The 13,060-nt window shown below is 62.0% G+C and overlaps 1 protein-coding gene across 5 annotated transcripts in view; it reads left to right on the top strand.

Annotated features, from left to right (window-relative positions):
- Nucleotides 1-13,060, top strand: part of KCNIP2 (potassium voltage-gated channel interacting protein 2) — a 135,396-nt gene that overhangs the window by 106,979 nt on the left and 15,357 nt on the right. For 2 of the 5 annotated variants that reach the window (XM_078853885.1, XM_078853886.1), the window contains exon 2: nt 11,636-11,731. The exons of the other annotated variants lie outside the window; for them this stretch is intronic. In XM_078853885.1, the coding sequence (XP_078710011.1) occupies nt 11,636-11,731 (96 nt within the window). The remainder of the gene's footprint in view (nt 1-11,635; nt 11,732-13,060) is intronic. 5 annotated transcript variants of the gene reach the window in all.

Below are 13,060 nucleotides of genomic sequence, written 5' to 3'. Positions count from 1 at the left end.
GGTGATGGATGAGCCGGGGATGGTGGGTCTGAGAGGGGAGAAGGTGGGGGTGGAGGGTAAGGGGATGTGGGGGGGGAGGTTGGGCATCAGTAGTATAAAAGGTTTCAGAGTAACAGCCGTGTTAGTCTGTATTCGCAGAAAGAAAAGGAGGACTTGTGGCACCTTAGCGACTAACCAATTTATTTGAGCATGAGCTTTCGTGAGCTACAGCTCACTTCATCGGATGCATATCGTGGAAACTGCAGCAGACTTTATATACACACAGAGAACGTGAAACAATACCCCCTCCCACCCCACTGTCCTGCTGGTAATAGCTTATCTAAAGTGATCATCAAGTTGGGCCATTTCTAGCACAAATCCAGGTTCTCTCACCCTCCCCCCCCTCCCCCCCCCACAAACTCACTCTCCTGCTGGTGATAGCCCATCCAAAGTGACAACTCTCTTCACAATGTGTATGATAATCAAGGTGGGCCATTTCCTGCACAAATCCAGGTTCTCTCACTCCCCTCCAAAAAACACACACACAAATTCACTCTCCTGCTGGTAATAGCCCATCCGAAGTGACCACTCTCCCTACAATGTGCATGATAATCAAGGTGGGCCATTTCCAGCACAAATCCAGATTTTCTCACACACACACACCCCGACCCCTATACACACACAAACTCACTCTCCTGCTGGTAATAGCTCATCCGAAGTGACCACTCTCCCGACAATGTGCATGGTAATCAAGGTGGGCCATTTCCAGCACAAATCCAGGCTTTCTCACACACACACCCTTTTCCCCGGGGACACACACACACAAAAGTATAGTATAAAAGTAGCAGCTGGATTTGACACCTGCAACGTCCCACCCTTGGCCCAGAGAGGAGCAGCCGGGGGCACGAGGGGGAGCCGCTTGTGACGCAGTAGGGAACGGGGTGGATTGACCGGGGAATGTCGTCCAGTTCTTCTGGGCCTGGGGATGGGAGAGCAGGGGATGAGCCTGTCACCTGAGCCAGGAAGGGGGTGGGGCCAGGTGACACCTTGGCCCGGGAAACTGGACAAAGGCTGCAGGAGAGAGCCGGCTGTGGGGGGTTGGTTTCAGTTTCGGGCTGGGTGGAGGAACACAGGGAACCCCAGGGCTGGGGTCTGAGCTCCCTGCCCCCCCAGAAGGACTTGACTGAGGGGTCCCGGTTGTACACACAAGCTCTGTTTCGGACTGTGTTCCTATTGTCCAATAAACTTTCCGCTTTACTGGCTGGCTGAGAGTCACGGTGAATCCCAGGAAGAGGGGTGCAGGGCCCGGACTCCCCCACACTCCGTGACACTGCTCACTGGAGTCAGAGCCCGGGGCGGGGGGGAGCTGCAGCCCCCTGCTTCGTGCCCAAGCTGCTCAGGGGCCATGCAGTCGAACGCGGCCCTGAGCGCGGGGAAGCCAGGTCGGGAGGGCAGCGGGGTCGGTGCGGTGCAGGACGCACTGAGTGCCTGGGGGCAGCCGGCTTCGTGGGTGCAACGGGCCCCAGTTTGTGATGGCACAGAGCGGCACTGGGGTGACAATGATGTGGATCTCGCAGGGCACTAGCCATCGAGTTCTGGGGGCTCAGGGGTGCCAGATCTGAGCCCATCAAAGCCAATGGCCGTTTTCACCGTTGGCTGCCGGGGAAGCAGCGAGGCTCGGATTCCTCCCGGGGGCTGCAGGTCTGGAGTCACCACAGCAGGCCCTGGCCCTGGCAGCAGGTTTGGGCTGAGGCTGAGTCCGCTGGGCAGGGAGGGGCCAGGGAGGGGGTTATTTTGTGTGCCCAATTATCTCCAGCCCGGAGGGCATGAGGAGGGGGCAGCTTCTCCGGAGCACATGGGCTGCAGAATCCCTGCTCCTGGGGGTGGCTCTCCCCCTCCTCTGCTTCCCCACCTGTCTCCCTCCTCCCCTCTGCCTCCCCTTTATGCACGGGGGGCTCGCTGCTCCAGGGTTGCAACCTGCCCCCTTCAGGCCTGGGCTTATCTCCCGGGTGCCAGGACGGAGCCAGCCCCCGGGCAGCTGTGGTCCTGCTTCCTACAGCCCCTGTCTGGGATGCAGCCGGCTAGGGTGGGTTGTTCAGGTCCCGTGGCACCCCCTGCCCCACCTGGGAAGCCCTGGCAGAGTCACCCACTAAAGCAAGGCAGGACGTCAGGACATTAACCTTTGGGGGCCAGCTCCATGAGACTCTCTCCCCCGCCTCCCCAGCCCCATAGTCCCATGTGTTGCTGCGGGGGCTATTCCCATCTGGGAGGGGGAGGATTTTCAGGCTAGTGAGGGGGTGAAGCGCTCAAAGCTGCCTTGTGGCTAGCATGGCCCCCTGCTGCCTGGCTGGCTCCATCCAGCCCCCTGTACTGCACGTGGCCAGCCAGGCGGGGGTCAGCCGGGGCACACCCCCGAGCAGCAGTGTCGGACCTGCATTGCCCTGGGGACCGGGTCGGGCTGCAGGGGACATGCTGGGCAGCCGCCCGCTCGAGGCCGCCTGCCGGGGTGGGCACTGGGGAGCCGGGCTGGCAAAGTGCCTGGATCCTGCCCAGGACCTCCAAGAGCACAAGCCTTGGAGCCTGGACCCTTGTGCCAGCGGGCGGGAGCGGGGCTGGTTCCGTTGTCCCAGGAGGCGGCTGGGAGCTGGGGTTCCCGCCGTTCCAGGGCGGAGGCATCGCACACCTTTCAGCCCAGTGCTGTGTTTGTTGTAGGGTCTTTTGGAGCGGGGAAGGGGGCCCTGGGCACTGGCTTGGTATTGTGGGGGGGCCAGTGCAGGGCGTGTGGGTTTGCTGGTGTACGCGCCTGGTCCCTGCACGCTGGCTTGCGGTCATAGGGTTGGTCTGGGCCTCTGGTTTGTTTGCGTAGGGTCCCTGTTGTTTGCGTAGGGTCCCTTTGGAGGGCTGAGTTCCCTGTTGCGAGCTGGTTCCTCACATGCATGCGGCCCAGTGCTGGGCAGCTGCTGCACGCAGGCCAGGCTGTGATGTACCTAGTGGCTTTGCAGGCTGTCCCTCCGGGGAGGGCCCTGGGGCACCAGCCAGGTCACTTAGCGCCGGTCCAGCTGTCCTGGCACTCGGTTAGGTGTGGAGCGGCTGATCCTGGGGGTGCAGCCAACTCAGGAGCAGGCGTGGGGACGGCCCCGAGCAGCGCTGCAATGGGAATGGGGATTACCTCGTAATAATGGGATCTCAGCCAGGACCTGCTCCCTTTCCAGCCCGATAAGGAGAACGAACTCCTGTGGTGGGTGTCACAGAGTGTGGGGGAGTCAGAGCCCTGCACCCCTCTTCCTGCGATTCACTGCGACTCTCAGCCAGCCAGCAAAAACGGAAGGTTTATTAGACGACAGGAACACAGTCCAAACCAGAGCTTGTAGGTACAGACAACAGGACCCCCTCAGTCCGGTCCATCTGGGAGGCAGAGAGCTTAGACCCCAGCCCTGGGGCTCCCTCCCTTTCCCCCAGTCCACTTCCAATAATCAAACCCTCTCCAGCAGTCTCCCCCAGCCTCCCCCTGGCTCCTACTCCAGCCTTTGTCCAGTTTCCCGGGAAAGGTGCCATCAGGCCCCAACCCCCCTCCTGGCTCAGGTGACAGGCTCAGGTATCCTCCCTCCAGTGAAACCCCCCCTGCTATCCCATCCTCAATGCAGACAGTCCCAGTAAAACTCCCTGCGACATCCCCAGGTCAATCCGCCCCACTCCCTGCTGCGTCACCCTGGGCTCTCGCTGATCAGGCCAGGTCCCGCCCAGGCAGGTGCCAGGATCACGCTGTGCCACTCGCAGAGATGCTGCTCCAGCAGGCGGAGAGTAGCCAGGGCTACAATCGTCAGCCCAGTATCCTGCAATCTGTTCCTACTGAAAGCACAGTCCGAAATCCACCCGGATCCCAGCTGGAGTTCAGCTCACTCAGATCACTGAGCACTGGCTCTGGAAAGCTGCTTGTTACAGGACCTGCAGTAACCCCTTCCACTGCTACAGCCCTAAGAGATCCCACCAGATCCAGTTACTGGCAGAGATCAACAGCAGGCCACCAGGAAGCAACCACTCACCACAGCCAACAGCTACCCCAGCTGGTCCTGGAGCACACGGCGGGTTATGCGGGACAGGGTGCTGACCGGATCCAGCCAGGCACAGTGGCCCGCTCTGCAGATCTAGGCGTCTCTGCTTTGTTCCCCACGTGCCCTGGGATTGATTTTCCGATCCTGGAGTTGGAGTCCTTCTGAACAGCGCGCTGGGAGGTTCCGCTTCACTCGGGGCGTCGGGCAGGGTGCAGGGTTGTGTGCTCGTGTGTCTGTTCCTTTTGCAAAACCCCTGAGCTGTAGGGCACCATATGGGCTTCCCAGCGGCTGCTGAAATACTCCCTGAGCCGTCTCTGTTTGCACGTCTGGGGCAGGTTGGCTGGTAGGTTGACTGGGTCGTGGCGAGGGGGGTAGGGAGCCACGTGTGTGGGGTGTGATGTTGGCTCAGTAAAGAACAGGCTGCTGACCCAGTGTGCGAGCGAGGCGTGGTGGGCGAGTAGGATCCCTTTGGATCGTCGGAGAGAGTCCCCCATGGGCTTCCGGCGTCTGCCGCAGAAGAGAACAGGGCCCTAGCTGGCCTGCGGATGTTGGTGTATAGTTAAGACACGGGGTATCTGGAACCCAGCTGGGCCCCTGTGGTTTCCTCGTGGTCTCAGTGTTGTGTAGAGAGAAAAGACACAACCAGGAGCTAACCCCCAATGAGCCTTTCCAGCCCAGTTTCCCACAGAGGCGGGAGAGCAAAAGCCAGGACAGCAAAAAACAAACCAACCCCAAACCAACCCAAACAACTGCCCTCCCTCCATGGTTAGGCTGCATGTGCTGACATTAGCCCCCCCTGCCCCCCTCGCGGACCCCTGGAACTTGCCCCTGTTCGATTTCCATCCTTAAGAAATGTCCGTGTGTTTTGTTTCTTCTTCTTTATTTTTACAAACTAAAGTGTAACTTGCACCCGACTTGACCTGCTGCACGTGCATTTACCTGCTGCCTTTGTGAGTTCAACCAGAGTTTCTTCTCTGTTGCATCTTTCTCTGTGTGTGATGGTTCCTCTGTCTCTCCCTCCCTCCCCCCAGCCCTCCCTTCCTGGATGTCCTGCCCCGGGGTGCGATGCACAATCATTCTGCGTTGCATTGCTTGGGTCGCCTTTTATCCCTGGGCTGCGGTGAATTCCCACAGCCCGGCTCAAGAACGGCTGAGGGCAGGGCCCAGAACTAGCCCAGTGATGCTTGAAGGGTGAAATTTGCCGCTGTGCCTAGTACACAGCCTAGGCATTAGTGTGATGCCCACGCCTTTTAGGACTTGTGCTGACCCTCTGGTGAATTTCACTTTCAAGCCGCAGTGTCCCTTTCCCACTGCACGTTAAAGCCCCCAAAAAGCAGCTCTGTCAAGACAGCATCTTATTACTCATCAGATCTGCCCCCTGCCAGACAGACAGACAAACGAACGAATAGTCAGGCCAAGCACAGAGACAGCACCAGGAAGGTGAGCTGGCTTCTCTTCAGGTCGGATCGCGCCAGTTTTAGAATCACCGTGCACAAGCCAGGAAAGACCCAGCTTGTGTTTCAGATCTCAGGGGCCTTTGCAGGGCTGGTAATTTAACCTGGAGATTGAGAGACTGGGTGGAAGAAATTGACTGGGGCTGGCTAGCAGTTATTTTTGTCAGAGGGTCTTTTTTTAGGTTAGGGGTTTTTTTAATGAAAAGTGACTTTATGCATAAAATAAAACTTTCCCACCCAACATTTGTATTGTGTGAAATTTCCCCTTTTTTTTGTCTGAAATTGTAAACAGAAGAAAATCATTTAGAATCAAAATCAGCTTTGGGGTGCTTTCTTCTCCCCACCCCTCTTTTCTTCCACTAGCAAACAGGGGTGGAGGAGAGAAAGTGGGAAACTCCCCAGGTGACCCGGTCTGGGTTCAGTTGTGTTTGAATCCTTTGGAACCGGTTCATTGAGAAATCAGAAAATTCAAGAAAAAAATTTTTTTTAATGAAATGAAAATTGGTTGTTTGCAGTTTCCCCAAAAAATAATATAAAACTGAGCCACAAACCCAGAACCCCACGTTCCCGTGGCCACGTGGACTTGTCAGGGCAGAGCTTGAATTTCAGGGGTTGCCCTACCTCCCCCCACCCCCGGATCTCAGCAATACTAGAGTTCGGGGATCCCTGAGTCCTGTCACCCCGACTGCAGCAGTGTCCAGACAGTCCCTGCCTCTGGAGCCTGGGGACCCTGCCTGCACCCAAACGCTGAGCCACTTCCACCCAAACAGCTGCCGTGCTGGGGACGTGCCGGTGGCTGAGGAGCAGCAATGGGCCCAGACCGGTAGGACACTGGTTCGAATCTAGCTCACGCTGAAATGGCTCAGTGTAGTGACTCAGGACCGCTCAGTGCTCTGTGATGACCTGCTGATCCCAGTTCCCACCCAGAGCCCAATACCCCCGCCAGCCGCAGCTAGGGGCATTTCAGCAGAGGTCGAGGGTTAACCGGGGAACATGAGTCCCGTGTGCACAGGGAGGAGAAGGGCTGTCGGTAAAACCTCTCCGCTCTCCTCCTACTCCACCCCACTGGGCTGGTGCTGGAAATATTTAATTCTCATGTAGATGGGGGGTATCTAACACCCCAGCCTTGTGGGGCAGAGCGGGGCAGCGCTGTGCGTAGGGAGCCCCAAAGAGACCCTGCACCCGTCAGCATCAGTCCCGCCCCCCCGCAGCTGTTCCTTTCCTCGGGGGGCCGTGTCCTGGTGCTGCTCTGACCCCTCTTGTCCGTGTCGTCCAGGGAGGCTGCTGCGCTCTGAGACTCCTGGCCTGAGACAACCCGAAGGGGCCCCAGGGACAGGGAGGGTGTGGGTGGGCAGACCTGGGCATGCCAGCTGAAGGGGCAAGGGCCCAGTCCAAGGGATTTAATTTGGGGCAGGGGGACTGATGAAAGCCCAGACTCTAAGCAAGGAGGGCAGATGGGGGTTGCTGTGCTGGGGAGTCCCTGCTGCCTGGCACCCCCCAGGGGCCTGGCAAAGAGCTCCTGAGAGCCTCCCTACAAAGCCAGGCACCCCCGCCCAGCCTGCACCTGCAGCAGGGACAGCTCAGTGCAGGGAGCTGCATGGGGGGCCGGAGACATGTTGAACCTCCTTCCCTGCCATGTCAGCATTCAGCAGAGGAAGGAGCAAGTAGGATGGTGTCTGGAACCCTTGAGGGGGCTGTGGCAGTGCTGGGGGGCACTGCCCTGGCGGGGGGGGGGGTGTAGGGCAGAGGTCCAAGGCAGAGTCGGCTGTTGAAGTCAGAACAGGCCCTTACTACTGACAGGGCCAAGAGGACGGGCTGGGAATTAGAGCAGCCCTGCTCAAGAGGGGGCTGCGGGTCGGGAGTGAGGGGCCCCGGCAGAGCTGGGTCGGGGAGCCCAGGGCTGGGCTAGCAGGGGGCTGCGGGTCAGGAGTGAGGGGCCCTGGCAGAGCACGGGGAGGGGGGAGCCCAGGCTGGGCTAGCAGTGGGCTGCGGGTCGGGAGTGAGGGGCCCCGGCAGAGCTGGGTCGGGGAGCCCAGGCTGGGCTAGCAGTGGGCTGCGGGTCAGGAGTGAGGGGCCCCGGCAGAGCTGGGTCGGGGAGCCCAGGCTGGGCTAGCAGTGGGCTGCGGGTCGGGAGTGAGGGGCCCCGGCAAAGCTGGGTCGGGGAGCCCAGGGCTGGGCTAGCAGGGGGCTGAGGGTCAGGAGTGAGGGGCCCTGGCAGAGCACGGGGAGGGAGGAGCCCAGGCTGGGCTAGCAGTGGGCTGCGGGTCGGGAGTGAGGGGCCCCGGCAGAGCTGGGTCGGGGAGCCCAGGCTGGGCTAGCAGTGGGCTGCGGGTCGGGAGTGAGGGGCCCCGGCAGAGCTGGGTCGGTGAGCCCAGGCTGGGCTAGCAGTGGGCTGCGGGTTGGGAGTGAGGGGCCCCGGCAGAGCTGGGTCGGGGAGCCCAGGCTGGGCTAGCAGTGGGCTGCGGGTTGGGAGTGAGGGGCCCCGGCAGAGCACGGGGAGGGGGGAGCCCAGGCTGGGCTAGCAGGGGGCTGCGGGTCGGGAGTGAGGGGCCCCGGCAGAGCACGGGGAGGGGGGAGCCCAGGGCTGGGCTAGCAGGGGGCTGTGGGTCAGGAGTGAGGGGCCCCGGCAGAGCACGGGGAGGGGGGAGCCCAGGGCTGGGCTAGCAGGGGGCTGCGAGTCAGGAGTGAGGGGCCCCGGCAGAGCTGGGTCGGGGAGCCCAGGCTGGGCTAGCAGGGGGCTGCGGGTCGGGAGTGAGGGGCCCCGGCAGAGCACGGGGAGGGGGAGCCCAGGCTGGGCTAGCAGGGGGCTGCGAGTCAGGAGTGAGGGGCCCTGGCAGAGCACGGGGAGGGGGGAGCCCAGGCTGGGCTAGCAGGGGGCTGCGAGTCAGGAGTGAGGGGCCCCGGCAGAGCTGGGTCGGGGAGCCCAGGCTGGGCTAGCAGGGGGCTGTGGGTCAGGAGTGAGGGGCCCCGGCAGAGCTGGGTCGGGGAGCCCAGGCTGGGCTAGCAGGGGGCTGTGGGTCAGGAGTGAGGGGCCCCGGCAGAGCACGGGGAGGGGGGAGCCCAGGGCTGAGCTAGCAGGGGGCTGCGAGTCAGGAGTGAGGGGCCCCGGCAGAGCTGGGTCGGGGAGCCCAGGCTGGGCTAGCAGGGGGCTGCGGGTCGGGAGTGAGGGGCCCCGGCAGAGCACGGGGAGGGGGGAGCCCAGGCTGGGCTAGCAGGGGGCTGCGAGTCAGGAGTGAGGGGCCCCGGCAGAGCTGGGTCGGGGAGCCCAGGCTGGGCTAGCAGGGGGCTGTGGGTCAGGAGTGAGGGGCCCCGGCAGAGCTGGGTCGGGGAGCCCAGGCTGGGCTAGCAGGGGGCTGTGGGTCAGGAGTGAGGGGCCCCAGCAGAGCTGCGTGTGATGGTGCAGCTCTTTGCTTACGTCCCAGCCCAGAACCCAGAGTCCCCCTCTGGAGTCCCCGGGAGTGAGGAATGAGCCGTGTCTGGCCCAGCTCAGTCGGGGGCAGGGGCAGTTTCCATATCCGAAGCCCGGGGGTTCTTGTGGGGGTCTGATGCTGTCATGCTGCCTTGTCAAAGCCCCACGGAGCAGTGACAGCCTTACCCCCGGCTCCTTCTGGCTGTCTCAGACCAGGGCCCTGCGGGTCTGATCCCGCCCGCCTGCCTGCCCGTCCACCCATCTGCCCGCCAGTCTGCCTGTCCACCCATCCGCCTGCCCACTCATCCATCCCCCCGCCCACCCGCCTGCCCGTCCACCCATCCACCCATCCGTCCACCTGCCTGCCCACTCATCCATCCCCCTGCCCGCCATGCTGTGCGAGTTGCATGTTGCAGTTTAATTTGTGCGGCTCTGTTTTGTGTTTTAGTCATTTTCAAACAAGCGTTGTGTGTGGGGAAAGGAACAAACCCAGCCCCACTCACAGCAGCTTCCCCCTCCCTGGCCAGCGCCTCTCTCCCCACAGCCTCATCACGGGGTGTGCCCTGGGCCATCAGTGGCTGCTAGTCTGAAAATCACAGACTCCTGTCTCGGACACGGTCAGTTCCTCAGTGTACTGATCCCCTGGGATCTTAGCCGTCCCTAACCAGCCCCTGCAGCTCCCGCACCTTCCTGGGGATCCTGGGGCAAGCCCCAAACCCCTGCCACGTGCCCTGGGAGAGGTCCTCTCCTGAACCCACAGCTGGCAATTGCTTGTGACCCAGAAGCCCTGGCATTAGGGGTCTAATCCCACCCATGGGCCAAGCTGCCGTCAGGGTGTGAAGTCCTAACCCCAGTGTCCTTGATGGAGGTTGATTTCAGTGGGGCCAGGGCCCCCTCCTGGGGGCAGAGCCCCTCTCCTGCTCCCCTCCCTGGTGTGACGAAGTGGGACTGTTCTTAATGTTCAGTTGTCACGGAGTCCCTGGGCGATGCTCTGGAACTGCTCCCCATGAAGCCAGGCAGGACTCTGGGGAAGTCTCCTTTCTGGGAGCAGCCTGTCTGCAGGACACACAGCTCACACGGCTTCCACCTTCCTGGGTCTGACCTCGGAGCATTCAGCATCCTCTGCCCCTCCGTGCGTTTCCCACAGCAAGTCCGCCCAGGCGGGGTCCTGGGGCAGCCAGAGGGTCCTGCACACCAACTCCGCAGTCAGACGGGACTCTCAGCCAGCCAGGAAAACAGAGGTTTATTAGACGACAGGAACATGGTCTAACACAGAGCTTGTAGGTGCAGAGAACCGGACCCCTCAGCTGGGTCCATTTTGGGGGGCAGTGAGCCAGACAACCCCGTCTGCCCTTCACTCCATGTCCCAGCCAGCCCCAAACTGAAACTCCCTCCAGCCCCCCCTCCTCTGGGCTTTGTCCCTTTCCCGGGCCAGGAGGTCACCTGATTCCTTTGTTCTCCAACCCTTTAGCTCTCACCTGGCAGGGGGGAAGGGCCCAGGCCATCAGTGGCCAGGAAACAGGGTGTCGGCCATTGTCTGTGTCCAGACCCCTGCACACACCTGCCCTCTAGGGCTCTGCAATGATCGTACACCCTTACCCCACCCCCTAGATACTTAAGAACTGCATACGGGAAACTGAGGCACCCCCACAGTATTCAGAGGAAACATTAAGAACAGTCCCACTTCGTCACACCTGGCTCTTAGACCAGTGGCTTGGAGCTGTTGGTTGACCCAGGAGATTCTGTGGTGTGCTCAGATGTTTGTTGCCCACAGGGAGTTACGGGAGTGTCCCTGGGGAATGTCACCAGTTTGGCCCCCCCTATAATTCATACGTGGGGAGCGGAGCAGGAGCGCTGGCTGTGGGGGAGCTCCTGGCTACTCCAGCCCCAGCCTCTCCCAGTAGGGGGTGCTGTAGGGAGCGGGGCAAGAGCTGGCTGTAGGGGGTGCTCCCAGCTACTTCAGTCCCAGCCCATCTCGCCCTAAGGACCCCCAGCGATGGCCATTCCCTCCCTCCCTCCCTCAGTGAGGCTGTGCCGATGGCTAATTCCCTCCCTGCAAAAAAAAAGAAAAAGCCAGAGGTTCGGCCCCCTCCCCTTAGCTCCTGGCCAGTGGCATCTCCCCGCTGACCTGTGGGCAATCATGGTCCATGCGCTACGTCTCCGAATGGCCCAACCCGAGACCCCGCACAGACGCTCCCCGCTCCTGCGTAACTCGCCAACTCCCCCGGTGACCAATGCACAAACAGGGTTGACCTTGGATGCCAACAGCCTCTCTGGGTCCAAAGCAAGCCTGAAAATTCCAGCCAGCCTATCACCCTCTCCAGAGCGGGAACAGCCTCTCCTCTCCCCAGCAGCAAAGCCGGGACCCCCTCCTTCTGGCAGCAGGAAAGGGGGAGCACCTGTGCTAGGGAGATCTGCCTGTGGGCACCTCAAAATCCCTCAGGCCCTGCAGCCCAATAGTGACCCAGTGGTTCCCCACCCTCCAAGCTAAAGCTGGCCTGGCTGAATATGGGTGGGGCTGTGGGCAGGCGAAGGGTTTGTTCCTATTCCCACAGGGCTCGCGGGGAGCCAGGGGCAGAGCTGGGCCCTGCTGCCCTCTCAGGCTGTATGCGTCTCTCCCTGCCCGCAGCGCCCGTGTCTGGCATGGCTGGGTCTTACCTCTGGCTCGTCGCTGGGGGTGGGGCAGGGGACGGGCTGCTGCTTTGTTAACTCTTCTGCTTGGTGACTCTTGTTTTTTCTAGGCAACCCGCCCGGCCAAACCAAAAAAGCCCTGAAGCAGCGACTCCTCAAACTGCTGCCCTGCTGCGGGCCCCAATCCATCCCCTCAGTCAGCGAAAGCAAGTGCCGCTTCTTCCCTTTGCGTGTGTGTGGCCCCGGGGGGGACGCTCTCCCCGGGACAAGAGGCACCATCGCCCCTTCATGCAGCCGGGAGGCGGGGATATGGCACGGGCGATTCTGCCCCAGGCCCAGGGGACGGACTGGGGGGTACGGGGTGAGGGTGATGTATAGGCTCAGGCAGCGTGGGCCGAGGGTAGCAGCATCTTGCAGGCAGCTGGGCACCCGGAGGCATGCTCAGCGCCAGGGTGCAAACTTGGGGGGTTACCGGCCGCACTGGCCAAAGCCCCAGGAAACCTGCAGTAGCCCAAGGGAACCGGGCGGGGTGGGAGCGTGTAGGTCTTGCCTCCTTCTCGACCTGTCCATCCTCCCGGCTGGTCATGTGCCACCGGTCTCAGTGGTGTCGCTCCTGGGTCAAGCCCACCGGGCCCGGCCCATTCTCTGCGCTACCGGCCGGATTTGTGTTCGAGTCTTGCTCCCGCCACCCTGTCCACACCCAGCCTGAGCCGAGCTGCCGGGCTCCCCGGTCCCCGGGGGCAGCGTGTTCTGCAGGCCCAGCCGGGTGTCCTGCAGGAGGGAATCTGCTGAAACCAGCGGAGTGACGCTGCCCAGCAAGTGACTTTCCAGATCTGCTGGGAGCAGGGTCCAGGCCATGCTCTGAGCCGGGCTGGTTCCAGCCTGCTGTCCTGGTGCCCCAGGGGAGGCGCCATCAAGCGCTGGCCTGACAGACCCTTTCCATCACAACAGCCCAGCAGGCTGCTGCCCATCCAGAGCCCCAGGTGGCTGGCATAACTGCTGGTCCTGTGCGTGGTGGGACCAGCCGGGCACTAGCGTGCAGAGGGCCGTGCCAGTCGCAGAGGGGCTCTCCTCGGTGCCATCCAAACTGGGCATCGACATTCAAATCTGCAATCCACCCTCCAGCGGACAGGGTCAGGAGGGACCAAACGCTGGCGTGCCCCTCTGTCAGCGCCTGCCCTCCGCGGGACTCTTTGCGCCTCTGTGCCTACAGAAGGGGAGCGCACCGCACAGAGGGGGAGCGGACAGGCAGACCTGCCCTGGGCACCAGACCCCCATCTCCAGAGTCCCGGGGGCGTGCTTTGAGTCCCCGCTCCCCATCTCAGTAAGCGCCCGGCCAGCTGGTCATGCGGATGGTGGAAATGGATGGGGTCGAGCCCCGTGGCTGATGTTCAGTGGTCGGAGGGACCCCCAAGGGAAAGCAGGGGGCGGGGGCGGAACTCAGCGAGTGCTTCCAGCACAGGCAGTCGCATGGGGCCGGCTCCCTTAGCGGCGTCTCGCCACTTAAACCAACCTCCAGGCAATGGGGAGGAGCC

This window comes from Lepidochelys kempii, chromosome 7, assembly GCF_965140285.1.
Source record: "Lepidochelys kempii isolate rLepKem1 chromosome 7, rLepKem1.hap1, whole genome shotgun sequence".
Lineage (NCBI taxonomy): Eukaryota > Metazoa > Chordata > Testudines > Cheloniidae > Lepidochelys > Lepidochelys kempii.
The sequence above is the reverse complement of the archived record's forward strand: the minus strand, read 5'-3'. Positions and strand labels throughout refer to the sequence as shown.